Below are 25,949 nucleotides of genomic sequence, written 5' to 3' on the forward strand. Positions count from 1 at the left end.
CTGTTGCTTGGCAACATGCACAGTACCAACAACTGAAGCACCTGCATTCTGTAGGCTGACTGGAGTTAAGCTTTGATTAAATCACGTTTTTACTCTTGGACCGATTAAATTATTTGTATATCACTGTAACAATGCCAAGTCGATAAGGGCATGAAAAGTGACGGACACCTTGGACTGGGTTAGCTTTATTTATGGCAAGCTCTTTTGTATTACCCGATCATGAATATCCGTGGCTTGTTCGACAGGCTCACCGACCTATTCAGCGTGATAAGGCAGAGATCCGAATCAATGCTCGTGCCAGCTGGAAATATGAAATGCAAAGAAGGCTAGAGAATCCCACCACCTATACCTCAGAATTTGGAAGAAAGGTCTTGGATGAGCCTACACAATGGAGGGTGAGACCCGAGTCTTCACACAGGTTGCACAATCCCCAAGGAACACAGTAAGGCTTATTTCTAAAGTGGAAAATTCACTTGACTGGCAGATACAAGTGCCGATTAAAAAGTAGTGAGATCGCCTCTGGTTTTCTTTTTAAATATTCTTTATTCTTTTTTAATCAGATACATAGTGCAAACATATGAACAATCAATCAAGTAATATAACATACTGCACTCTATACCAATAAATAATATTCAGCTATTTAATTCCCCTCCCGCCCTTCCTGGATATGTGTATCAATCTTTCATGAATCAAAGGGAAATAATGCTAATAATTTACAATATTTTGTTAACGGGCCCCAAATTTCCTTAAATTTGCCATGGTGTCCCCTCTGTAAGGAATTAATGTTTTCAAACTTATAAATCTGACATAATGATTCCCACCAGAAACTATAATTTAAGTTATCCCAATTTTTCATTTGCTGCATGGCTTACTCCTGTTAGGATGAGGAGCAATTTATTCTGATTTGCATTAATTGGTTTCTTGGGGAATAATATTGTTCCAAACAATATTATATCATATAATAGCGATAGTGGAACTTCCAATATCGTAATAATTTGACCCCAAATGGATTTCCAGAATTTGAGTATCAAGGGACAATAATATGGCAAATGATCCATTGACCTTATAGCTTTCTGAGAAGTAGACATGGCAGTGCTGATTCTTGTGAAGCTCATACATCGCCATCTGTAAATCTGCAGTGGGACTGCCTTGATCTTCATTGCTGGGTCACAGTGAAAGGAAGAACTTCGTACGATTCGTCATGGCAGATGAGGAAGATGTGTCGGTGAGAGGACACCAGAGGTGTGTGGTTGAATTTTGTGTTATGCTCGCGGTAACATTTCAAGAGTTTCATTACCACGCTAAGTTTAACACAAAATTTAATCACACACTTGTGGCTTACTCTCACAGACATGATGAAAAGTTTGAGGTTCTTCCTCTCACTATGACCCAACAATGAAGACTAGGGCAGTCCTACCAGTGGCATAGTGAGAGTAAGTGGCACCCAGGGCGGTGGCACTCCTGCCCTCTTCTCCGCCCTTGCTCTTTCCCAAACCCCCCTTCTGCATGCCTGCCCCCGTTCCCTTCCCCCATACCTCTTTCATTTTTCCAGTACGAGCAGCATTACGAACGTGCTCTCCCTCTGATGTCACTTCCTAGGCAAGGGACCTGGAAGTGATATCACAGCGCTTACGCCAACGTGGGCAACAAGTTTGTGATTCTGCACCTGCCGGGAAAATTAAAGAGGTACGAGGGAAGGGGTGCACGTGCGTGGCGTGGGGCCGGAAAGGAGCGGGGTGGGGGGTGGAAGGAGGATGGGTACCGGTGTCCCCACCAAGCAGTGCCCAGGATGGACTGTCCCCAACCTGCCCCTCCTTAGTACGCCACTGAGTCCAACTGCAGAATCAGGAATGTTGAGTATGAGCTTCACAAGAACCAGCACAGCGTTGCCACATCTACATCATGGAAAGAAAACCAGAGACAACCTCATTACTTTTCAGTTAGTCCTCAGACAAAGGGACTGGATAGACCAGCTGTGCAGGATGGTGGGAAAAAAGCTGTCTCCTAGTCGTTTGATAGTCTGACAGGATGTTTTGATACTCATAAACCTATCCATGAGAAAAGTAAGTGAGTGATATAAGGTGCTGCCTAGTCTGATGTTCAAACAACATACATAAATGTTAGTATTTTGGAAATTTATTTTAAATAATTTTTATCCCGCCTAATATGCATACATAAATTATTAACAAATGGAGATAATCCAACTCTCACAAAAAAACATTCAAATCTACATTCCCCTTTTCCATGTAAAACACAATAATCTAAAATATACAAACATCCCCATATAATTGTACTGTTTAAAAATGTGTTCTCAACATTATGGGCCAGATTCTGTAACCGGCGCCCAAGTCGGATCACCTGTAAATCATTCAAAGGTGCCAGTTACAGAATCGCACCTATTCAGTAAAGATAGGCGGCTGAAATGTAGGCCTGGAAAATCCTGGCCTACATTTCAGCTGCTTATCTTTGCCGCTAGATCGCAGTAGTCATAAGCCGATCGTGGCAGGGGAATATCTCTCCAATCAGCTGAGCCAAGAGCTCCTGAAGCAGAGCTGGGCCTGCTTCTGTAACCAGCACCCAAGTCGGCTCGCCTTGTCAATCATTCAAGGGCACCTGTTATAGAATCGTGGCTTTGGGGAGTCCCTGCTAGAGGTCTGCACGGGAACAGGGATTGCAGGACTCCCACAGGGATCCCCTGCAGGCTCATAGAACTCCCACGGGGATTGGAACTGGGGTTCCTGAGGCCTGGAAAGAGAATTAGTAGAAGATAGACAAAAGCAGACACTGGGATCAAGATGATGGAAAAACAAAATGTCCCACCAGCTACAGCAAGGGGGGCTAAGCTCAACGTGGAAGGCCCAGCCCCCTCTCATGGTTATGCCACCAAGTGTGTTTAGTACAAAATGAAGTACTTGCTGAGTTTGTTTTGGGGTTTCCAGTTCAGTTTTGGCACATTTTTCTTATGCAACCATTGAACTGAAAAGTGCCCCTCTCAATTCTGCTTTAAATGATTTTGATGCTGTATTGTTTGATTCTTTACTCATTGCTGCATTAAAAACCGTTTGTGGATTTTGGAAGGACCTCTCACAAGTTACCTATGCCAGATGGTGGAACCAGATTTGTTTGTTCTACAGATATGAGCTTTATATTGCCAAACAATCCAACTCTTTTATTTCTTTTAACAAAGAAATAGTCGACCCTATAGTCACATGAGCTAATGTCTATTCTAATTCTTTCCGGTGATGTATGCATCTCTTATTTCTGTTCACTGTTATTTCTTTATATTGTATTTTATTGTTGGTTTAAATAAACTAAGACTTTAAAAAAATCAAAACTATCAGAATTAATTGCTGGTTTTTATGGGGACAGGTAACTTTTATGGGAGGATGGGCGGGGACAGAGGAGATTCCTCACGGGGACGGAGGGAATTCCTCATGGGGTCAGGCGGGGATGGGCAGAAACAGGTGGGATACTGGTGGGGATGGGTGGGATTTCTGTCCCCGCGCAACTCTCTAGTCCCTGCTGCTCAGCTGATGGGGGAGTGGGGAAGCATTGCTAGTGTAGCTTTGAGAAGGTTTTCATCCCAGCTATATATCACTTGTGCTCATCCCTAGAGGCACCAAATTCCTTTGTACATTGTTGCACTCCACTTTGTGTTCACTATAAAGCAGGGGTAGGGAACTCTGGTCCTCGAGAGCCGTATTCCAGTCGGGTTTTCAGGATTTCCCCAATGAATATGCATGAGATCTATTTGCATGCACTGCTTTCAATGCATATTCATTGGGGAAATCCTGAAAACCCGACTGGAGTATGGCTCTCAAGGACCGGAGTTTCCTACCCCTGCTATAAAGTAACACCTGGGATCCCTGAGGAAGATGTTTTAATCAAAACATGGACCGTTTTGGGTCCTTTGTTTCTCTTGAACAAAAATGGACCACTTTGAGAATAACGTATCGTTGCTATAATAAAGTGCCTTCATCAAGTACATCAGTTCTGCAGTTTCCTTGTTTGGTTTGCTCCTTTTCTCTTTGTATTTTGTATGTTAACCTGTTACCCACTCGTTCTGAGCTCATTGGGGAGAACAGGATAGATAACGAATCAAACCACGTTCAGTATTAGCAGCGATTCAACATCCAGTTTGTAACATCTTAATAAAACATTGTGGTAAAGCATGGCCTTAAACAGGCCCGAAACTCTTCACAGGGCCAGAGTCGAAAGAAAAGGTTTATCCCAGTGGTCTCAAACCCACGGCCTGGGTGCCACATGCGGCCCGCCAGGTACTGTTTTGAGGCCCTCGGTATGTTTATCATAATCACAAAAGTAAAATAAAAGTTTCTTGATCATATGTCTCTCTAGCTATAAATTATAATATTATTATTAAGACTTAGCCAAAAGGAAAGATTTATAAACTATAAAGAGTTTTTACCTCATGCAAAATTGTCATTTCTGTAATAAGACATTAACTATTTTTTTTTTTTCTGAGGCCCTCTAAGTACCTACACATCCAAAATGTGGCCCTGCAAAGGGTTTGAGTTTGAGACCACTGGTTTATCCCACGCTCAGCTCAATTAGAGTCCACTTGAGACTTTGCCTTCTTTTTTATACAGCTCCCCAGCTCTGAAATAGAATGCCTCTCGCATTAGGTGCTGAAGGATCCCTCCAGAAATCCAAAAATCTGACTCTTTGAGCTTTCTTTTTATGTTTAAAATTGGCTCTGAACTGTTTCTCGGAGTTCCCCATCCTCCTGTGAGTTTGGTTTGACTGAATAGTCTTAGAAAGTGGTTCTTTTTCTTGTTGCCTTGCAATGCGTATCATTGAGATGGCTAGACTCCGACGGACCTGGGAGCCCTTCTGGTTTACTATGACGCCCTTTGCAAGCAGTCGGCTTTTGAATTGTTGATGCTGATTTCATGTCACTCTTTGGACTCTAGGCTCTGGAGAAGGACTGGGGAGGGGATATTGTTTCTTTATTGTTCTTCTTTTGAAAATTTGAACCTCATGTTATTCTTCTGTATGATCTGTACCTTTGCTGGATCCAGCTCAATAAATATGATTTAATAATAAAGTGGTTCTCTCCTATCGCGCACATGGAGTTCCTTGCTGTGTACTGATTTTATTTTGTTAGACTGTGAACCGCTTAGTTCTGCTAGTCAGTTATTGCAGTATATCAAATTGTGAATAAATAAAAATAAATTTATAATAAAATCGTCTTCTCCTACTGCTGTCGATTGCACGTAGGATAGCCAGAAAAGGTGAGAGTATTCTAAGTCAAAAGATCGCACACACTTAGAGGCTCGTGATGTCTATGATTAGAACAGCATAAAAAAAACGTGTAAAATACCAGAAAATCAGTGATGATCCAATTATAACTCCTGCTATATCAGTCATGTAGGAGAGTGTAGCGAAGTGGTTAGAGCTACCGCCTCAGCACCTGGAGGTTGTGGGTTCAAGCCCTACGCTGCTCCCTGTGACCATGGGCAAGTCACCTAATCCTCCACTGCCCCAGGTACATTAGATAGATTGTGAGCCCACTGGGCCGGTGTCAGGTCAAAAGCGCGCCAGGATAAAGGCGCACCCAGACAATTGAGCGCAGCACGGAGGCGCGTGCCGCTCAAAATTACTGTTTTTAGGGCTCCGACGGGGGGGCGTGGGGAGGGAACCCCCCCCCACTTTACTTAATAGACATCGCGCCGCGTTGTGGGGGCGTTGGGGGTGGTTTGGGGGGTTGTAACCCCCCACATTTTACTGAAAACTTCACTTTTTCCCTGTTTTTAGGGAAAAAGTGAAGTTTACAGTAAAATGTGGAGGGTTACAACCCCCCAAACCCCCCATAACGCCGACGCGATGTCTATTAAGTAAAGTGGGGGGGTTCCCCAACAAAACCCCCCATCGGAGCCCCTAAAAACAGTAATTTTGAGCGGCGCGCGCCTCCGCGCTGCGCTCAATTGTCCGGGCGCGCCTTTGTCTTTCGCGCCGTTGTCTATGAACCACTGGGCCAGACAGGGAAAATGCTTGAAGCACCTGTATGTAAACCACTTTGAGTGTGGTTGTAAAAGCCATAAAAAAGGCGGTATACAAGTCCCAATCCCTTTCCTATCACAAACTCATCAACACATGCACTGTGGAAAAAGTTTTTCAATATTTTATAAAAATTTCATGTAATTTAATTAATCCCTCAGAGGTTCCTGGCTGAAAACAGTTGCTACAGTGGTTGGTAGAGTTGAAGAGGTGATTATAATTAGAGCGAGAAAAGAACCCCTCCACCGAGTCCAGATTCAGAGCGCCATAGGCCGGTGGAGGCCAGATTCAATTGAACTGGAAACCTAAAGGAGCTACCAGGCTCCTTCCCCCCCCCCCCCCCCCCCCATATCAAAGAAAGCATCATTTACTTTTATTCTGTGTGTACGTGTTTTGTAAAACCCAACTGGACAGAATTGTTTGTCAGTGCTCGAAAGACCTAATCGCTTTCTTCTTGCGCCTTCTCCAGTATGTATGGAATACAAAAGCCTCAAAATTTTATGGAATATTGCGGCCTCAAGAAAAGGATGGCGAAAGCAGAGAGAGGTAAATACAGCATACTTCATTGAGACTGTTGAAAGAAATGCCAAATGCCATAAGAAATATTACCAGTTGGTGTTACAACGCTAATGACATTACACTTTTCATTCCTTATCGGGTGCCAAGCAGTGTGTGGCGCAGTGGTGGAAGCTACAGCCTCAGCACCCTGGGGTTGTGGGTTCAAATCCCGCGCTGCTCCTTGTGACCCTGGGCAACTCACTTAATCCTCCATAGCCCCAGGTACGTTAGATAGATTGTGAGCCCACCGGGACAGATAGGGGAAATGCTTGAGTACCTGATTGTAAAACCGCTTAGATAACCTTGATAGGCGGTATATAAAATCCTAATAAACTTAAACTTAATCTCCACTGAATGAAGCGACCTCTTCAGGCTCGGCTCAAGGGACTGAGGTGTCCTGTGCTAGCTTTTGCATCAGTGCCCCACCCCCCATGATTTAGTAGCTCCCCCCTTCATCTCAAGTCTTCTCCCCTCTAAGGCTGGTGCTAAAGGTCATCAAAATCTGTTAGTGTGGCGCAGTGGTTAAAGCTACAGCCTCAGCACCCTGAGGTTTGGGGTTCAAACCCACGCTGCTCCTTGTGACCCTGGGCAAGTCACTTAATCCCCCCATTGCCCCAGGTACATTAGATAGATTGTGAGCCTGCCGGGACAGACAGGGAAAAATGCTTGAGTACCTGAATAAATTCATGTAAACCATTCTGAGCTCCCCTGGGAGAACGGTATAGAAAATTGAATAAATAAATTCAGCATTTCTCCCTCCCTGCCTACAGTGGGGAGGGAGAGATTCTGGATTGGGATTTTGAGGGAAGGGGTAAAACGCGGACCTGACAGACCTCGCGGATCTAAACCCGTACGGCCTTAAAAATCTGAGGTCCGTGTCGGTCCGTGTCCGTGGCGCTTGTAGTTGCTGTTGCTGACAGACCTTGATGAGATTTTTGCACTGATGGATCCGTCTCAGCATAGGGAGGGGAAAGTGTTAGGATCCGTCAGCGCTAAAAATCTCTTCCAGGTCTGTCAGAGCCAGAGACTAGTGCTGGAGTTTGGAGACTTCTTTACCCCGCTCTCTTGGCTTCTGCTCTGCCGCTCCAGCACTAGTCTCTGGCTCTGACAGACCTCGAAGAGATTTTAGCGCTGACGGATCCTACCACTTTTCCCTCCCTATGCTGAGACGGATCCGTCAGCGCTAAAATCTCATCAAGGTCTGTCAGCGACAGAAACTACAAGCGCCACGGACACGGACCGACACGGGCCTCAGATTTTTAAGGCCGTACGGGTTTAGATCCGCGAGGTCCGTCAGGTCCGTGAGGTCTGCGTTTTACCCCTTCCTGGATTTTGATGTCCATTATCACCAATGCCCTGGGCCAAGGCCTCACCTGATCCATAGGTTGAGCCGGCCCTTCTGCTCTTGAGGAATGGAAAAGATAGGACCTAATTCAATATGCTTTTTATCCCTAAAGACCCTGAATGGGAGAAAACTGGGAATGTTTATACTACATGGATTCTCATTATATGGCCTTTCTATGGTATACTCACTTGCTCATATGCCTAAGTGAAGGAAAAGACCTCAGAACACCACACCATGGAACATATATTGTTCTCCAATGGTAATGAGGAGGTGGTAGGTATCTTTCATGGGTCAAAAACCTTCACATTTATGTATAACTTGATTTTTAATCTTTAATTTATTTAAAAATATTTTTGTATATTTTTAAATTTGTCAAAATTTTTTTCAAACACCAGTATTACGAAATAAGTTATATGACTATGTTGTATTTTCTAGCATTTAATTGGGTTTTTCTTCATACATCTTACTGCTAAAACCCAATTAAAATGCTGATGAAGCCAACACGGTGAAGCGAAACAGGACTTGTCTGATTTGAAGGGGCTGCTCTGGCGTTAGACTCCTGTAACCTTTGGCAATATATGACTACACTCAAGCCACGAAGTTTAAGATAAGTGGCTGTTTGCATTTTTGTACAAGATTTGCAATTTAGCTGCGAGTAAACTGTAGTATACTGTATTTGTGACAGTTTTTTAGGTTTTAAATACGGCATAGACATGTGGAGGGACATAATCAGAAGAAACGTCTAAGTCCATTTTGGACCTAAGTTGCAAGATGCCCAAAGTCGGACACGGGAAAAGGTCCATTTTTGAAAAATACATCCAACATTTTTTTTTTTTCCGAAAATCATCCAATTGTACGTCCAGCTTTCTGTTCGCCCAAATTGCTAAGTCATCCATCTTTATACCCCATTTTCATCCAAAAATTCATCCAAGTCATAAACGCCTCATAAAAAGACATGGGAGGGGCCAGAAAAGTGATGGACTGGACACCCAGACATGGCACCGAAGTAGTGGGGTACCTTACAGGGCACTGCTGTGAACTTCACAAAAAGGGTCCTACATAAACATCTCACTACCGTCCCCCAAAACACCCCCAGAATCTACTAGATCCACCTATCTACCACCCCAATAGCCCTTTTGGCTGCAGGAGCCACTTATATGGCAGTACAAAAGGGTTTGGGGTTTGTTTTTTTTGGGGGGGTGCACATTTTTCACCATGAATGCAATGATTAGAGTGGCTTATGGGCCTGGGACTTCCTCTCCATGGTTCACTAACCCACCCCCAAGACCACTTAAGCCACCTCTGTGCAGCTCTACTAGGCTTTCCTGTCCTAGGCTGCCAGGTGCTGATGTTCTGGAGTAAAGTTGTTATAACGATTTTTAGGGGGGGGAAGTCAGTGATCACTGGGACAGTGTGTGGGGGGGTCTGTACTTTGTGTCTGCAGTGGTTATCTTGTCACTTTGGATACCTTCTGTGGACTTGGACCTGGTTTTAGATGGCCTAAGTCACAAAGTCCAAGTTCCAGTGTTATAAAACTTTCGGTTATACATGCAGTACGTCTAGGATGGCCCACGTCACTCCTCCTGAAATGCCCCTTTTAGCTCTGGTCGTTCAGCAGCACTGTGAAGGCCTAGGTCGTTTTTAAATACGTCTAAAACCCGGTTCGAGTATCGGCACTTGGATGACTTGTCCCACTCATTGTCCAAGTGGCCATTTAGGCCAGTTTTTAGATGTTTTTCTGTTTCGATTATGAGCCCCATAACTTATTAATACTGAGTTTAAAAAATGCCATGGAAAGGAGGTTATGATATAAATGATTATATTATAGTGATCACACAGGATGTGGATTTGAAATAACATATAAGTTATAGGAGGTCCTATCAACTGAATCCTTTGGTCTATATGATATATCAACCTCCTAGTTGATGCAAATGCAGTACTTGGGATTGAATGAAATGTGGGTTAGCTAATGGTTCATATAAAATTGCTAATAGCCAGGTGTGATTTGAAAAGTTGCTATTAACATGTTTGCAGCATTAGTTTGCAAAATAAAATATTAGGAAAGTGGTATGGTTTATCTATCCAATTACCCCCTTTTTTTCTATGGTAATTGTGTTACCGACAGGTGTGCCGGGTTTTTTTTCCATTTTTTTTAATGACACTGATATTTTGCATGTATTACACATGCAAAATATCTGTTTCCATCCCCCTCCCCCCAAAAAGAAAAAAATGCCCCAGTGTTATGCATATTTTAGACAGGTACTTATCGTGTACCTGGGACAATGAAGTGTTAAGTGACTTGCCAAGGGTCACAAGGAGCTGCTGCTCCAGCTTATGCCAGTTGTTGTTCCCTGCCGCAGGTGAATTCTCTTTCAGAAAGGCATAAAATAAACCATAATAAGTAATATTCAATATTCTGATTGTAGATGGGATTTTATCAATTAGGGCAGTGATTCCCAACCCTGTCCTGGAGGAACACCAGGCCAATTGGGTTTTCAGGCTAGCCCTAATGAATATGCATGAAGCAAATTTGCATGCCTATCACTTCCATCATATGCAAATCTCTCTCATGCATATTCATTAGGGCTAGCCTGAAAACCCGATTGGCCTGGTGTTCCTCCAGGACAGGGTTGGGAATCACTGCATTAGGGTGCTTAGTGCAACATTGCCTGACTACTCATCCCCTTTTAAGAATGTCTAAATAGAATAGCCAAAAAAGTAAAGAATTCTCCAAGCGGAGGACAAATACCTAAGAAGAGTGTCTACCCTGTAGAACAAATTGTGACTTCCCTTTAAATATGTTCCCCTGTTTCCTAGGTGAAAGCCGTCAGTCACTCTGCTATCCACCTCACTGTCAGTCACTGTGCCATCCACCTCACTGTTTGCAAGGCTTCAATAAGTTCCAAGTAAGTGCGGAGCTAGTAAAAAAAAAAAAAAAAAAAGGTTCCGGTGCTAATCAGAAGCCAATAAAAATAGACTGTAGAAGGACATGTTGGTAGAATGACAGGCAATGGAATGACATCATTTGGAACTATCAAATACCAACGTTTTTATAATCCAGTATCGCCACTCCTTATCCTTGTTACAAGGGTTGAGGATGTACGAGACCTTGGTATTGAATCCACAACAGAGAAGAACCTTGGGTAGATGGAAGAATCCACAAAGGACACAGTGTTTGGGTTTCCAGTGATCTGCATTACAGATGAGAGGAGAGAAGTGTCCATAAGTCGGTGTACAGCCCTTTCTTCTATTTGTATGAAACTGTTAGACTGCAAGCTGTATGGTTCCTCTCAAAATAAGGTGCCTTAAATCAAATGCCTCAGTCACTTAGGGCTAGATTCACTAACCTACCCGATTGTGACCGATCCGGGAAAGGTCCGATGGATTCTTTAACCAGTAATATTAAAATGGGGGCAATCGGAGGAACGCCCCCATCTGCCGACACAGATCGCTAGTGTGAGATCCCGATGCATGCGCAGACCATCTGTAGATGGTCAGCGCATGCGTCTAAGACCTGTCTGAGCCGCAACATTTTAAAAAAAACTTTACTTTTTAGCCCGCAAGCCCGTGGTTGTAACCCGCTTTAAACCTGCAGGTTAAAACCATGGTCTCACTGTGCAGGGAAGGGGCAGGAGAGATTTGGGGATGAGCAGGGAGGCAGGCAGGAGAGATTTAGGGCAGCAGAGAGCAGGGCGGCAATGGAACTGGAGAGTTGGACAGGATGTTTGCGACTGGTCCCCAGCAGTCGCTTCTTGGGTTGATCGGCTAGCCCAGTCGGATCGTGAAATTTGTGTTGTGAATTGCGTCCCTGCCTACTTTGCATGCCATTCCCCTCATTTGCATGCGTGGATTGGAATCGGATCGGCAGAGAGGTAAGTGAATCGGGTTGGAGTAAAATCGGGTCGCAAAGGGATCACAAACCAATTGGTTGGCTTTGTGAATCTAGCCCTTAATAACTAAGAACATAAGCAGTGCCTCTGTTGGGTCAGAGCAGAGGTCCATCATGCCCAGCAATCCGCTCACGTGGCGACCCATCAGGTCCAGGACCTGTATAGTAATCCTCTATCTATACCCCTCTATCCTCTTTTCCTTTAGGAAATCATCTAATCCCTTCTTGAACCCCAATACTGTACTCTGACCTATCACAACCTCTGGAAAAGCGTCCCAGGTGTCCACCACCCTTTGGGTGAAGAAGAACTTTCTAGCACTGGTTCTGAATCTGTCCCCTCTTAACTTTTCCGAATTCCCTCTCGTTCTTGTAGTATTCGAAAGTTTGAAGAATCTGTCCCTCTCCACTTTCTCTATGCCCTTCATGATCTTGTAAGTCTCTATCATGTCCCCTCTAAGCCTCCGCTTCTCCAGGGAAAAGAGCCCCTTTTATCAGTCACGTCGCTCTTTTCTGTACCCTCTCAAGTATTGCCATATCCTTCTTAAGAGGCACCAGCTAGTCTTCCAGTGCCTCTTAGAGAGTCTGATGTGTTTCTTCCAAATTCCTCCAAGTCCTACCCATATGGTTGCTGATAACACATAAAACACTCTCATTACCCTTTTTACAACCCCTATTAATTTTTACAGCTGCTCCAAAGGACCTTTGTGCTGTTAATTCCATCTTATGTCCAATATTCCATGTATAGTATGTACGCATATGTGTCTTCACTGTTTTGATATACTAGCTTCCTATTCAGTCTGTTTTTATCTTTTTAAAAACAAATAACCATAATGAATATATATGAGATAAATATATGCAAATGAATATGCTTAACATTAGCATTCACACTGTCACCTGCAACTGAAATCCAAACACCATCAATCAATCACACAACCCAGTTTTATTGGAATAAATATTTGGACGCAGCTTTATTATCTATCTAAATATAATCTCCACTTACAATACAATCCGTGTCCAAAACCAACAAACCCCCATTGCATATTCACCCTCTCCCAGGAAGCTATTCGGTGTCAAAACTAGCTCCTGTTAAGTCTTTAAACTTAAGGGGGTGGGCTGGGGGGGCCCAGTTCCTGGAGAGTCGGAAGGCATAAGAGTGCAGCCTTCCGACGTCTGATTCGAACCTCTTGTTTTTGCATGGGGGGGGGGCAGGGGTTATATGGAATTAGTAGAGTGTGTGTGTGTTTGGGGGGGGGGGGTGAAACAGAAAACTGTTCCTAATGAACTGTTTTTGGCTACTGTTCATGCTGGGGTGTTTTATGTTGTTTGGTAATGTTCAACAATAAAAAAAAATGATTTACAGTAAGTCTTTAAACTTATAACATTCCCCCATACATGACCCACGGTGAGAACAGGCCATGCTTCCCCTCGCAGCGGTGTCACATACGAGTGTCACATTTATTTATTTATTAACTGCTCATCTCCCAGATCCAACTGGGCCAAACCCTATTTTCCACCCTGCCCACAGCTGCAACCGCCTCCACCAACCCGAAAAGCTCAACCAAACCTACCCAAGTCCACATAAAACCTGTAGACCTCCCCCCACCACTGACACAAAACATACCACCAACACACCTGGGAGGGAGGGAGGGATAATTTTTTCCTGAAGAGACTAATCTACTGTTCTTCTTTCCTCACAGAACTCCCTACAATCTACCACAACTTCCAACCAATCCTGGGATTGCTCAACCCCCATCACCTCAGAAACCTCCCCAATCCTTTTTCTTTTTTACAAACTCTGTCTATTAACCCTTTCTTACCTCCTCTTATAAACTTGTCAATCCTTGATATCATCTCATATATTCCCCTCACCCTCTGTCCCCCCCCCCATTTCACCCACACCATCTATATATATAAAATCGGAGGTGTGCATGTGTGTATGTGTGTGTGTATGTGTGTATGTGCCGCGATCACGCAAAAACGGCTTGACCGATTTGAACGAAACTTGGTATGCAGATCCCTCACTACCTGGGGTGATATGTTCTGGGGGTCTCGCGGCCCACCTGCACACGTAGGCGGAGCTACAAACAGAAAATCAGATTTCACCCATTCATGTCAATGGAAAAAATGTAAAAAGCTGCCATTCTCACAGTAATTCAAAAACGGCTTGACCGATTTGAATGAAACTTGGTATGCAGATCCCTCACTACCTGGGGTGATATGTTCTGGGGGTCTCGCGGCCCACCTGCACACGTAGGTGGAGCTACAAACAGAAAATCAGATTTCACCCATTCATGTCAATGGAAAAAATGTAAAAAGCTGCCATTCTCACAGTAATTCAAAAACGGCTTGACCGATTTGAATGAAACTTGGTATGCAGATCCCTCACTACCTGGGGTGATATGTTCTGGGGGTCTCGCGGCCCACCTGCACACATAGGCGGAGCTACAAACAGAAAATCAGATTTCACCCATTCAAGTCAATGGAAAAAATGTAATAAGCTGTGGGACCGATTTGAACGAAAATTGGTATGCAGATTCCTCACTACCGGGGGTGATATGTTCTGGGGGTCTCGCGGCCCACCTGCACACGTGGGCGGAGCTACAAACAGAAAATCAGATTTCACCCATTCAAGTCAATGGAAAAAATGTAAAAAGCTGTGGGACCGATTTGAACGAAACTTGGTATGCAGATCCCTCACTACCTGGGGTGATATGTTCTGGGGGTCTCGCGGCCCACCTGCACACGTAGGCGGAGCTACAAACAGAAAATCAGATTTCACCCATTCATGTCAATGGAAAAAATGTAAAAAGCTGCCATTCTCACAGTAATTCAAAAACGGCTTGACCGATTTGAATGAAACTTGGTATGCAGATCCCTCACTACCTGGGGTGATATGTTCTGGGGGTCTCGCGGCCCACCTGCACACGTAGGTGGAGCTACAAACAGAAAATCAGATTTCACCCATTCATGTCAATGGAAAAAATGTAAAAAGCTGCCATTCTCACAGTAATTCAAAAACGGCTTGACCGATTTGAATGAAACTTGGTATGCAGATCCCTCACTACCTGGGGTGATATGTTCTGGGGGTCTCGCGGCCCACCTGCACACGTAGGCGGAGCTACAAACAGAAAATCAGATTTCACCCATTCAAGTCAATGGAAAAAATGTAATAAGCTGTGGGACCGATTTGAACGAAAATTGGTATGCAGATTCCTCACTACCGGGGGTGATATGTTCTGGGGGTCTCGCGGCCCACCTGCACACGTGGGCGGAGCTACAAACAGAAAATCAGATTTCACCCATTCAAGTCAATGGAAAAAATGTAAAAAGCTGTGGGACCGATTTGAACGAAACTTGGTATGCAGATCCCTCACTACCTGGGGTGATATGTTCTGGGGGTCTCACGGCCCACCTGCACACGTGGGCGGAGCTATAAACAGAAAATCAGATTTCACCCATTCATGTCAATGGAAAAAATGTAAAAAGCTGCTATTCTCACAGTAATTCCAACTACCTGGGGTGATATGTTCTGGGGGTCTCGCGGCCCAACTGCACATGTGGGCGGAGCTACAAACAGAACATCAGATTTCACCCATTCATGTCAATGGAAAAAATTTTAAAAGCTGCCCTTCTCAAAGTAATTCAAAAACGGCTTGACCGATTTGAACGAACCTTGGTATGCAGATCCCTTGCTACCTGGGGTGATATGTTCTGGGGGTCTCGCGGCCCACCTGCACATATGGGCGGAGCTACAAACAGACAATCAGATTTCACCCATTCATGTCAATGGAAAAAATGTAAAAAGCTGCCATTCTCACAGTAATTCCAACTACCTGGGGTGATATGTTCTGGGGGTCTCGCGGCCCACCTGCACACGTGGGCGGAGCTACAAACAGAACATCAGATTTCACCCATTCATGTCAATGGAAAAAATTTTAAAAGCTGCCCTTCTCACAGTAATTCAAAAACGGCTTGAACGATTTGAACGAACCTTGGTATGCAGATCCCTCGCTACCTGGGATGATATGTTCTGGGGGTCTCGCAGCCCACCTGCACACGTGGGCGGAGCTACAAACAGACAATCAGATTTCACCCATTCATGTCAATGGAAAAAATGTAAAAAGCTGCCATTCTCACAGTAATTCCAACTACCTGGGGTGATATGTTCTGGGGGTCTCGCGGCCCACCTGCACACGTGGACGGAGCTACAAACAGAACATCAGATTTCACCCATTCATGTCAATGGAAAAAAAGTAAAAAGCTGCCATTCTCACAGTAATTCAAAAACGGCTTGACCGATTAGAACGAAACTTGGTATGCTGATCCCTCAATACCTGGGGTGATATGTTCTGGGGGTCTCGCGGCCCACCTGCACACGTGGGCGGAGCTACAAACAGACAATCAGATTTCACCCATTCATGTCAATGGAAAAAATGTAAAAAGCTGCCATTCTCACAGTAATTCCAACTACCTGGGGTGATATGTTCTGGGGGTCTCGCGACCCACCTGCACACGTGGGCGGAGCTACAAACAACATCAGATTTCACCCATTCATGTCAATGGAAAAAAAGTAAAAAGCTGCCATTCTCACAGTCATTCAAAAACAGCTTTACCGATTTGAACGATACTTGGTATGCAGATCCCTCAGTACCTGGGGTGATATGTTCTGGGGGTCTCGCGGCCCACCTGCACACGTGGGCGGAGCTACAAACAGAACATCAGATTTCACCCATTCATGTCAATGGAAAAAATGTTAAAAGCTGCCCTTCTCACAGTAATTCAAAAACAGCTTGACCGATTTGAACAAACCTTGGTATGCAGATCCCTCGCTACCTGGGGTGATATGTTCTGGGGGTCTCGCGGCCCACCTGCACACGTGGGCGGAGCTACAAACAGAACATCAGATTTCACCCATTCATGTCAATGGAAAAAAAGTAAAAAGCTGCCATTCTCACAGTAATTCAAAAACGGCTTGACCGATTAGAACGAAACTTGGTATGCTGATCCCTCAATACCTGGGGTGATATGTTCTGGGGGTCTCACGGCCCACCTGCACACTTGGGCGGAGCTACAAACAGACAATCAGATTTCACCCATTCATGTCAATGGAAAAAATGTAATAAGCTGCCATTCTCACAGTAATTCCAACTACCTGGGGTGATATGTTCTGGGGGTCTCGCGGCCCACCTGCCCACGTGGGTGGAGCTACAAACAGACTATCAGATTTCACCCATTCATGTCAATGGAAAAAAAGTAAAAAGCTGCCATTCTCACAGTAATTCAAAAACGGCTTGACCGATTAGAACGAAACTTGGTATGCTGATCCCTCACTACCTGGGGTGATATGTTCTGGGGGTCTCATGGCCCACCTGCACACGTTGGCCGAGCTACAAACAGAAAATCAGATTTCACCCATTCATGTCAATGGAATAAATGTAAACAGATGCCATTCTCACAGTAAATAAAAAACGACTTGACCTATTTCAACAAAACTTTGTATGCTGATCCCTCACTACCTGGGGTGATATGTTCTGGGGGTCTCTTCACCCAAGAATTTATATGTTCTTGCTCCTGGAGGTGAAACTAAAAATGTTGTTTATAATCAAGTTTTGTGTTAGTTGTATTGTATTCATTTTGTCAAATATTTCACATTATAATTTGAATATTGTACTTTTTATAAAGCTGTTAAAAAATTATTTCATTCACCACTATAAAGTATCTTTATTTGAATCCATTTACAGTGTTATTGCTATAATTAAATACCCGTGCAACGCCGGGGCATCAGCTAGTCATCCAATAAATATTACCAGCAGGTGACATCAGCTCAGCTAATGTTATATCATACTAGATGAATCTGGTGTTCTTCTAATGTGTCACACACACCCCTTTCCCCCCCAATGAAACGGTCATACTATGCACATGCAAATAATAACGCTGCTTCTATAATACATATATCTGGTACCACAGAGGTACTCGTACTAGCTGTCCCATTATTTTCCCATTAAAACTAAAAATGTGTTTGGCCAGTGCAAGAGTAAGAAGTTCCAATGTAAATTCATAAGTGTTCCTTTTCCTCAATACTTCACTTATGGTAATGGCCTTCATTTGGGAAAAGTACCTCCATATAATGTATACAGCACTGTGTATGCCTAGTAGCACTATAGAAATAATTAGTAAAAGAAAAAAACCCCACAAGTTAATATATAAGACCTCATTATGCAAACAAGATGCTAGGAATTAAGAATGTTACTGGTCACTGCTGCCACCTCTTGTATATTTAAATCTTTAATAAAAATGATTGAACTAAAAAAAAAAGAATGCTATAATTCCTCTGTGTTGCTCCATGGTGTGACCACACCTTCAGTATTGAGTTCAGTTCTGATCACCGTATCTCAAAAAAGATATAGCGGCACTAGAAAAGGTTCTAAAAGGTTAGGGCTCTTCAGCTTGGAAAAGAGACGGCTGAGGGGAGATAGGATTGAAGTCTACAAAATCCTGAGTGGTGGATCAATTTTCCATTCCGTCAAAAATGACAAAGACTAGGGGACAGTCAAAATTACAAGGTGTACAGGGCATGAGTGAGCTTTTGCACTCCTACCCCTTGCTGAGCTGCTCACTGAATGGTTGCCACGAGTTCTCATAGGGAATGGTTCAGTGCGAGGCAGGAGTGCGGAAAGCTCGCTCCTGCTGGGTACACTGTTGGACCACCAGGGATTCAAAAAGGTACGCAGGGGAGGCGGAAGGGAGGTAAAAATAATTGTCAGAGTTGGTCGGGACAGGAGAAGGAAGGGATCCCTCCTGTCTCGGCCCACTAGGTCATATGGCAAGCCCAGTGGAGACCTGCAGGACATTGGGAGAGGGGGGATAGAGAACAGGGCAGGGAGGTGGAACAGGGTGCAGAGCCTGGAAGGGAGGGAGGGGGACAGGTTGGAGAGCCAGGTAGGTAGGGAGGGAGGGAGCTGGGTGCAGAGACCTGGCAGGGGTGGGAGTGGGGGGGCAGGGCAGGGCTCATGAATGTTAACACCCCCCCCACCCGTCTTATATTCGAGTCACCTTTTTTCCTCCTTTTTGGGAGGGAAAAAGGGTACCTTGTCTTATACTCGGATCGACTTATATTCGATTGTGTACGGTATATGTTTTTTGGGATGAGGATGGAGTTGAAATAGTAATTATTTCTTTTTAGCCTCACTCTAAGCACCTCTATTTTTGGAATTTGCCAAAATATTAACTTTTGAAGGGTTAATATTTACAACTGTGTCTAAAACTACTCCCCTGGGAACACTTATGCACATATTTGTATGAATTCACTTCACATTTGATTAAGACCCAATTTTTACCTGCATATAGTATATGAGGTCTGACAATTAAGTTCACGAACTTGCCTCTGTGCACTTACGTTGGCAGCACTATACAAACAAATCAGTAAAGTTTCATAACCTTGATATATCAGTGTCTCACAGCTGTGTTCGTGTGGTAATGTCTTGCTGAGCTTTTTGGTGCATGTCTTTGTGTGCCATTGTAAGAATGTCGGAGCTTGAATTAGAGCAATGAACAAACATTAAATTTCTTGTTAAACATGGCAAGAGTGGAAGTGAAATCAGGGATGTTAGTCCAAGTTTATGGGGTTAATGCCATGAAGAAAATGGCAGTGTACAAATGGATTAAACGTTTTTCTGAGGGGAGAGAAATCATCACTGGCCAGTAATGGGCAGAACTATTTAAAACATTGCAAAAATTCATCAAATTGTGTGTCAAAATCATCAGCTAACTGTGAGAAGCATAGCAGACCAAGTAAACATCGATAGAGAAACAGGAAAATCTTAACTGAAAATCTTGGCATGAGAAAGGTGTGTGGAAAAATTGTCCCAAAGAAACTCACCGATGAACATAAGCAAAGGAGAGTTGACGTTTGCCAAGACCTTTTGGAGAGGCAAGACAATGTTTTGGGCCATGTTATCACTGCTGATGAAACATAGGTGTACCAATACGACCCTGAAACAAAGCGTTAAAGTGCACAATAGAAGTCAGTCAATTCTCCACAGCCAAAAAAGTTCTGACAGTCCAAATCAAGAGTCAAAATGATGTTGTTAACCTTTTTTGATAGCAGAAGGATTGTTCATTATGAATTTGTACCAACTGGACAGTTAACCAAGTTTACTATTTGGAATGCTGAAAAGGCTGCAGGAAAAAGTTAGATAAAAATGACCAGAACTTTTTTTTCCCCAATTCTTTATTCATTTTTTCATCCTCCATCAAGTACACAATATTACATCAATTGACCAGAACTTTTCACCAACAACTCATGGTTCTTGCATCACGACAATGCGGCAGCTCACATGGCACTGTCTGTGAGGGAGTTTTTAGCCAGAAAACAAATAACTGTATTGGAACACCCTCCGTACTCACCTGATCTGGCCCACAATGACTTCTTTCTTTAACCGAAGATAAAGGGAAGTATTGAAAGGAAGACAATTTGATGACATTCAGGGCATCAAGGGTAATATGACAACAGCTCTAATGGGCATTCCAGAAAGAGACAGCGTGGAATCAATTATATCTCTTACATTAGGCATCGACAAATAATTACGTTTTTAATAATTTCTTAAAGCTGACCCATTCTGTGCACAATCTCAGATGCCCTGGAAGACTGTTCCACAGATGTACAGCAGTAATATAAAATATTTTCCTTTTTGGAGGTTACATATAAGAACATAAGAATTGCCGCTGCTAGGTCAGACCAGTGGTCCATCCTGCCCAGCAGTAAGCTCCTGTGGCGGCCCCCAGGTCAAAGACCAGTGCTTTAAATGAATCCAGCTTCACCTGCGTACGTTCCAGTTTAGCAGGAACTTGCCCAACTTTGTCTTGAATCCCTGGAGGGTGTTTTCCCCTATAACAGACTCCGGAAGATTGTTCCAGTTTTCCACCGCTCTCTGGATGAAGAAGAACTTCCTTATGTTTGTACTGAATCTATCCCCTTTCAACTTTAGAGAGTGCCCTCTCGTTCTCCCCACCCTGGAGAGGGTGAACAGTCTGTCTTCATCTACTAAGTCTATTCACTTCAATATTTTGAACGTTTCAATCAAGTCCCCTCTCAGTCTCCTCTTTTCAAGGGAGAAGAGGCACAGTTTCTCCAATCTCTCACTGTATGGCAACTCCTCCAGCCCCTTAACCATTTTAGTCGCTCTTCTCTGGACCCTTTCGAGTAGTACCGCATCCTTCTTCGTGTACGGCGACCAGTGCTAGATGCAGTACTCCAGGTGAGGGTGCACCATAGCAGCATGATAACCCTCTCCGATCTGATCATGATCCCCTCCGATCTGTTCGTGATCCCCTTCTTAATCATTTCTTTTATTGTTGTCAATTTCACCCCTCTCTCTGATCTTAATGTTCTTCCCGGTCTGTATATCTCCCACAGTGCTCCAAAGCAGGCTGGGGCCGACCTATACAAAACCGTTTTTGTATAAATATGCTTTATTATACATGTAAACTTGTAACCCGTTCTGAGCTCTTCTGGGAGAATGGGATATAAAACCGACCAAATAAATAAAGATAAGCCCAGCTTGGAACGTAGTAGAGGAGGAGAGCAGTTAACATTATAGTTGTATTAAATGCTTGGCAGCAGTCAATACTGTTCATGGGATAGATCATCTCTCTTTCTATAATTGCAAAGAGTTGTTAATGTTGGTTTGCAATGGAAGCAGTGTACGCCAAACATTCACATGCTTCTTCATTATGGATAGTCTGAAAACCTGATGCTAATGCTCTTCTAGGACCAATGACCTAAACTACATGTGACCTGCCCGGATTACTGCAATTACCTGTTCTTATCTTTTTTTACAGGAATTGGAAAATGCACTTCCTGATACGAACTCCTTCCTTGCTGCCCGGGCCTGGTTGACTCTTGCCAATGAAAAAGGTGAACATAATATCTTGTAACAGGGAAGGTAACAGTATTATCAGTGTTTTATAGATGTTCTGTGTAGGTCTAATCCATGTTTGTAAAATCCAGTTATTAGCAGGGAAACATACAGGCCATGTATACCAGAAACAAAGCTGACAGCACGTAAACCAAAAATTGAAACGGAGAAAAAATAAACCTCAATTGAGGGAGGTTGGGACTACACAAGTACCCAGCCCTCCACTCATCATCACGAGTTTATAAAAAAACTCCGTGAACATATATATGAGTCACTATTTCATTCGTTTTCATACATACAAAATCATGTTTTGGTCACTTTTTTTCAAAATCTTTTTTATGTATAAGCGTCAGTATATAGCAATACAGGCCAGAATCCCAAACTTAACTCAATTAGTTAGCAAGGGCTACAGCTTGATTAAATTAGTGCAAGAGCTCTTGGAGATATGAAGCACACAGTCAAAAACAATGTGGACAAAATACACTCATCTGGAAAAAGGAGATTTTCACCAAAGGCTTCCAACTCATAATCCCAATTAGTGCAAGAGCTCTTGGAGATATGAAGCACACAGTCAAAAACAATGTGGACAAAATACACTCATCTGGAAAAAGGAGATTTTCACCAAAGGCTTCCAACTCATAATCCCGACAGAAAAGACTTTCTGTTTCGCCCGACAAGGGCTACTTCAGGGGAAAAAGCCATCTTCTACTGTCTCCATGTTTCTTGCAACTTGTTGGTAGTGAAGCCGACTCCTCTCAGGAAGGTACTGGCCAGTATTATGAGTTGGAAGCCTTTGGTGAAAATCTCCTTTTTCCAGATGAATGTATTTTGTCCACATTGTTTTTGACTGTGTGCTTCATATCTCCAAGAGCTCTTGCACTAATTTAATCAAGCTGTAGCCCTTGCTAACTAATTGAGTTAAGTTTGGGATTCTGGCCTATATTGCTATATACTGACGCTTATACATAAAAAAGATTTTGAAAAAAAGTGACCAAAACATGATTTTGTATGTATGAAAACGAATGAAATAGTGACTCATATATATGTTCACGGAGTTTTTTTATAAACCCGTGATGATGAGTGGAGGGCTGGGTACTTGTGTAGTCCCAACCTCCCTCAATTGAGGTTTATTTTTTCTCCGTTTCAATTTTTGGTTTACGTGCTGTCAGCTTTGTTTCTGGTATACATGGCCTGTATGTTTCCCTGCTAATAACTGGATTTTACAAACACGTATTTTTCATATATTTATTAATTATTTGGACGTTTTGACCTTAATAAATTGCTAGGTCTAATCCAGGCCAGAAATTGCATTTCTCCTACTTCATAGGAGCAAGGCCTGGTTCCAAACTATAGCTCAGTGGTCTCAAACTCGTGGCCCGCCAGGTACTATTTTGAAGCCCTCGGTATGTTTATCATAATCACAAAAGTAAAATAAAACAGTTTCTTGATCATATGTCTCTTTAGCTATAAATTACAATATTATTATTAAGACTTAGCTAAAAGGAAAGATTTATAAACTATAAAGAGTTTTACCTCATGCAAAATTGTCATTTCTTTAATAAGACATTAACTAGTTTTTTCTGAGGCCCTCCAAGTACCTCCAAATCCAAAATGAGTTTGAGACCACTGCTATAGACACATGTTTTTTTTTCTCCCTCCCCACCCCCCATAGTCCAGCATTTCCCTTTAACCTCTCTCCTCTCCTCACAGTCCAGCATTTTTCCTCCCCCCTGTATCTAGCATCTTTCCTTCTTCCTACTAAGCCTGCCATTAGAGCTGCCATTCTTCTGTGTCCCACTCCCCTCTGATGCAGGATTTCCTCTTGGAGGGGTTGGGGAAAGACTCAACAGTTCTTGAGCATAGGTCTGAGAAATATGATGGCAGATAAAGGCCAAATGGTCCATCCAGTCTGCCTATCCACAGCATCCACTATCTCCTCCTCTCCCTAAGAGATCCCACTTGCTTGTCCCATGCTTCTTGATTTCAGAAACAGTCTTTGTCTCTAGCCCTTCTACTAGGAGACTATTCCACGCATCTACCACCCTTTCGGTAAAAAAAAGTACTGTATTTCCTTAGATCACTCCTGAGCCTATCAACTCTTAACCTCATTCTAAGTCTTTACTCTGCAGTTTCCTTTTAACTGAAAGAAACTCGCCTCGTGTATTTATGCCACTTAGGCATTTAAATATCTCTATCATATCTCCCCTCTTCCGCCTTTCCTACAAAGTATACATATTTAGATCTTTAAGTCTGACCCCATATGCCTTATGACAGGGGTGCCCAAATGGTCGATTGTGATCACCCAGTAGATCGCAAAGGTAATGCGAGTCAATCGTGCTGTCTTTGCAGTCTTTTTATCCCTGCTGCTTCCCCGAGCCAGGCCTGGCGTACTGATAGTAAAACATACCTTTGGGCTGTATTTTCTTGTTGGTCCTCTTTGGTCCACATAAAGGGCCTTTTGGTGTGGCCCAGCAGCAGAACAGGCCCGCCAGCAAGCCGGCTCTCTTGTGCACTGAGATGACATCAGTCCAAAGGGGCAGGGCTTGCCACCATATGATGTCGCAGGAGATGATCCGCAGGGATAAGGAGCTTGAGAGATGGTGGAGAACTCCTTACGCCGCTGGGACCTGGCCGGACTGCTTGTCCGAAGAGAGGACAATTTCCTGCAAGCCGGCTCTCTTACTATTCTTTGCATTTCTGCTATTCGTGCTTAGTGGAGAAGCTGTATTTGTTTTAATTTGGAGTTTTTTTTCTGAAAAGAAGCTGAGTTTTGGTTGGGACCTGATAAACTCACTGAGCAGTCTAATGGCCTGGTTGGCTCGATTGTTCATACTCCCCCACCCCCTCCTTCAATCTATTACACACATAGACCCCGCTCCCTTCCACACTCTGTCCTAGTAACATGTTTTTTGGTGTTTCACTGTTGTACAGACAGAAAGGCTGTAGAATCAATGATAGCTGGTGTGTCTGAGAACATAAAAGAAACAGCAAAGACGGAAAAGAATGGGAGGAAACGTTACATCTACCAGGTAAGGACATTTTAAGATTTACAGTAATTTCAGGACTGGTCTATAACAGAGCATTATTGTACCAAGTGTCATGGAAGAAATATAGCAGTGCTTGTATTTTAGATAATTTGGAAGGTTGCTAGACCTTATGTTATAAAAGTGGGTAGTGGAAGAAACACATTGATTGTTACTAAATTCCAGTTTATGTTGTACAAATATTTAACTCTGAGAGCCAAGAAATTGGAACACATTCTGCTGGTCTTGAAGTGACTAATTGGCTTCCAATATCTCAGATGCTTGACTTTAAGAATATGGTTTTTGAACCACTGCAGAACCCAGTGTCCTCATTTTAAGTACCCAAATTAATTGGTGCAGGTCCGTTATGTTCATTTCAACATGTCCTTGTGAATGTTCCTGCAAAGCTAGAGTTTAGAGCAGTGGTTTTCATCCCAGTCCTCAGGATACACCTATCTAATCAGATTTTCAAGATATTCAAAATAAGTGTACTGTATATGTATTTGAAAAGGCTGAAGGAGAGAGAGAGAGAGAGAGAGAGAGAGAGAGACCTGCCTGTCAGACTTGAATTTCTAGTATTTTCCATTATCTTTCTATGTCACAATTTGGTATTTGTTTGAAACAATGGCCCTCAAGTCAAGAAATGGTTTTCAAAGTCAGGCTGTCTAGGTACCTTTTGTTCTATTCAAGCATACGTCTTTACCATATCTTTTGAAAATCTAGAGCTTGAAGGATACTCCCAAGCATTGGGCTTAAGACATGTAGAATAGTGGCCATTCTGCAGACATTCCTAAGAGTCAGATTGTTTAATATAATATCCCATAAGCCTTTGCTGATATTCTGGATAGGCCAACACAATGTAATGCTGGATGTTAATGCTCGACCTCCAGTAACTCCAGAACAGCTTTTTTCAAGTGCTTCCTGTTCTGCACATGGGACCCAAGAGGTAGGCAGAGCTCCCAAGTCTCAATGCATAGATGAAACAATGGAGCAGGGATGAGGGATTTATATTTGTTAGAAACTGGAAAACATTCTGAGGAAGAGGGAGCCTATTCTGAAATGATGGGCCCAACCTCCACTGGGATGGAACAAAGCAACTGGTGCTAAGATTTAAAGTGATAAATACTAGCTTTTAAACTAGAACCTGGGGGAAGCTGATAGTCACCCAGGAAGGCATGTTTAGAGTGACATAAGAACAT

At 43.3% G+C, this 25,949-nt stretch overlaps 1 protein-coding gene across 1 annotated transcript; it reads left to right on the plus strand.

Annotated features, from left to right (window-relative positions):
- On the plus strand, positions 1-25,088 carry LOC117366749. The gene is made up of 6 exons (XM_033958563.1): positions 1-442; positions 6,488-6,564; positions 10,739-10,827; positions 21,651-21,726; positions 24,659-24,756; positions 25,029-25,088. The coding sequence occupies exons 1-6, from the start codon at positions 192-194 to the stop codon at positions 25,086-25,088; spliced, it is 651 nt and encodes a 216-aa protein (XP_033814454.1). The 5' UTR covers positions 1-191.
- Positions 25,089-25,949: the final 861 nt, after the last annotated feature.

Source organism: Geotrypetes seraphini, chromosome 1, assembly GCF_902459505.1.
Source record: "Geotrypetes seraphini chromosome 1, aGeoSer1.1, whole genome shotgun sequence".
In the NCBI taxonomy this organism is placed as follows: domain Eukaryota; kingdom Metazoa; phylum Chordata; class Amphibia; order Gymnophiona; family Dermophiidae; genus Geotrypetes; species Geotrypetes seraphini.

Bases quoted from the DNA above. Each gene is read 5' to 3' on its own strand.
- LOC117366749 (XM_033958563.1), top strand. From the start codon at position 192: ATGGCAAGCTCTTTTGTATTACCCGATCATGAATATCCGTGGCTTGTT. The intron at 6,565-10,738 runs GTAAATACAGCA...CCTGTTTCCTAG, and splicing joins GATGGCGAAAGCAGAGAGAG to GTGAAAGCCGTCAGTCACTC. The intron at 24,757-25,028 runs GTAAGGACATTT...CCAATATCTCAG, and splicing joins GGAAACGTTACATCTACCAG to ATGCTTGACTTTAAGAATAT.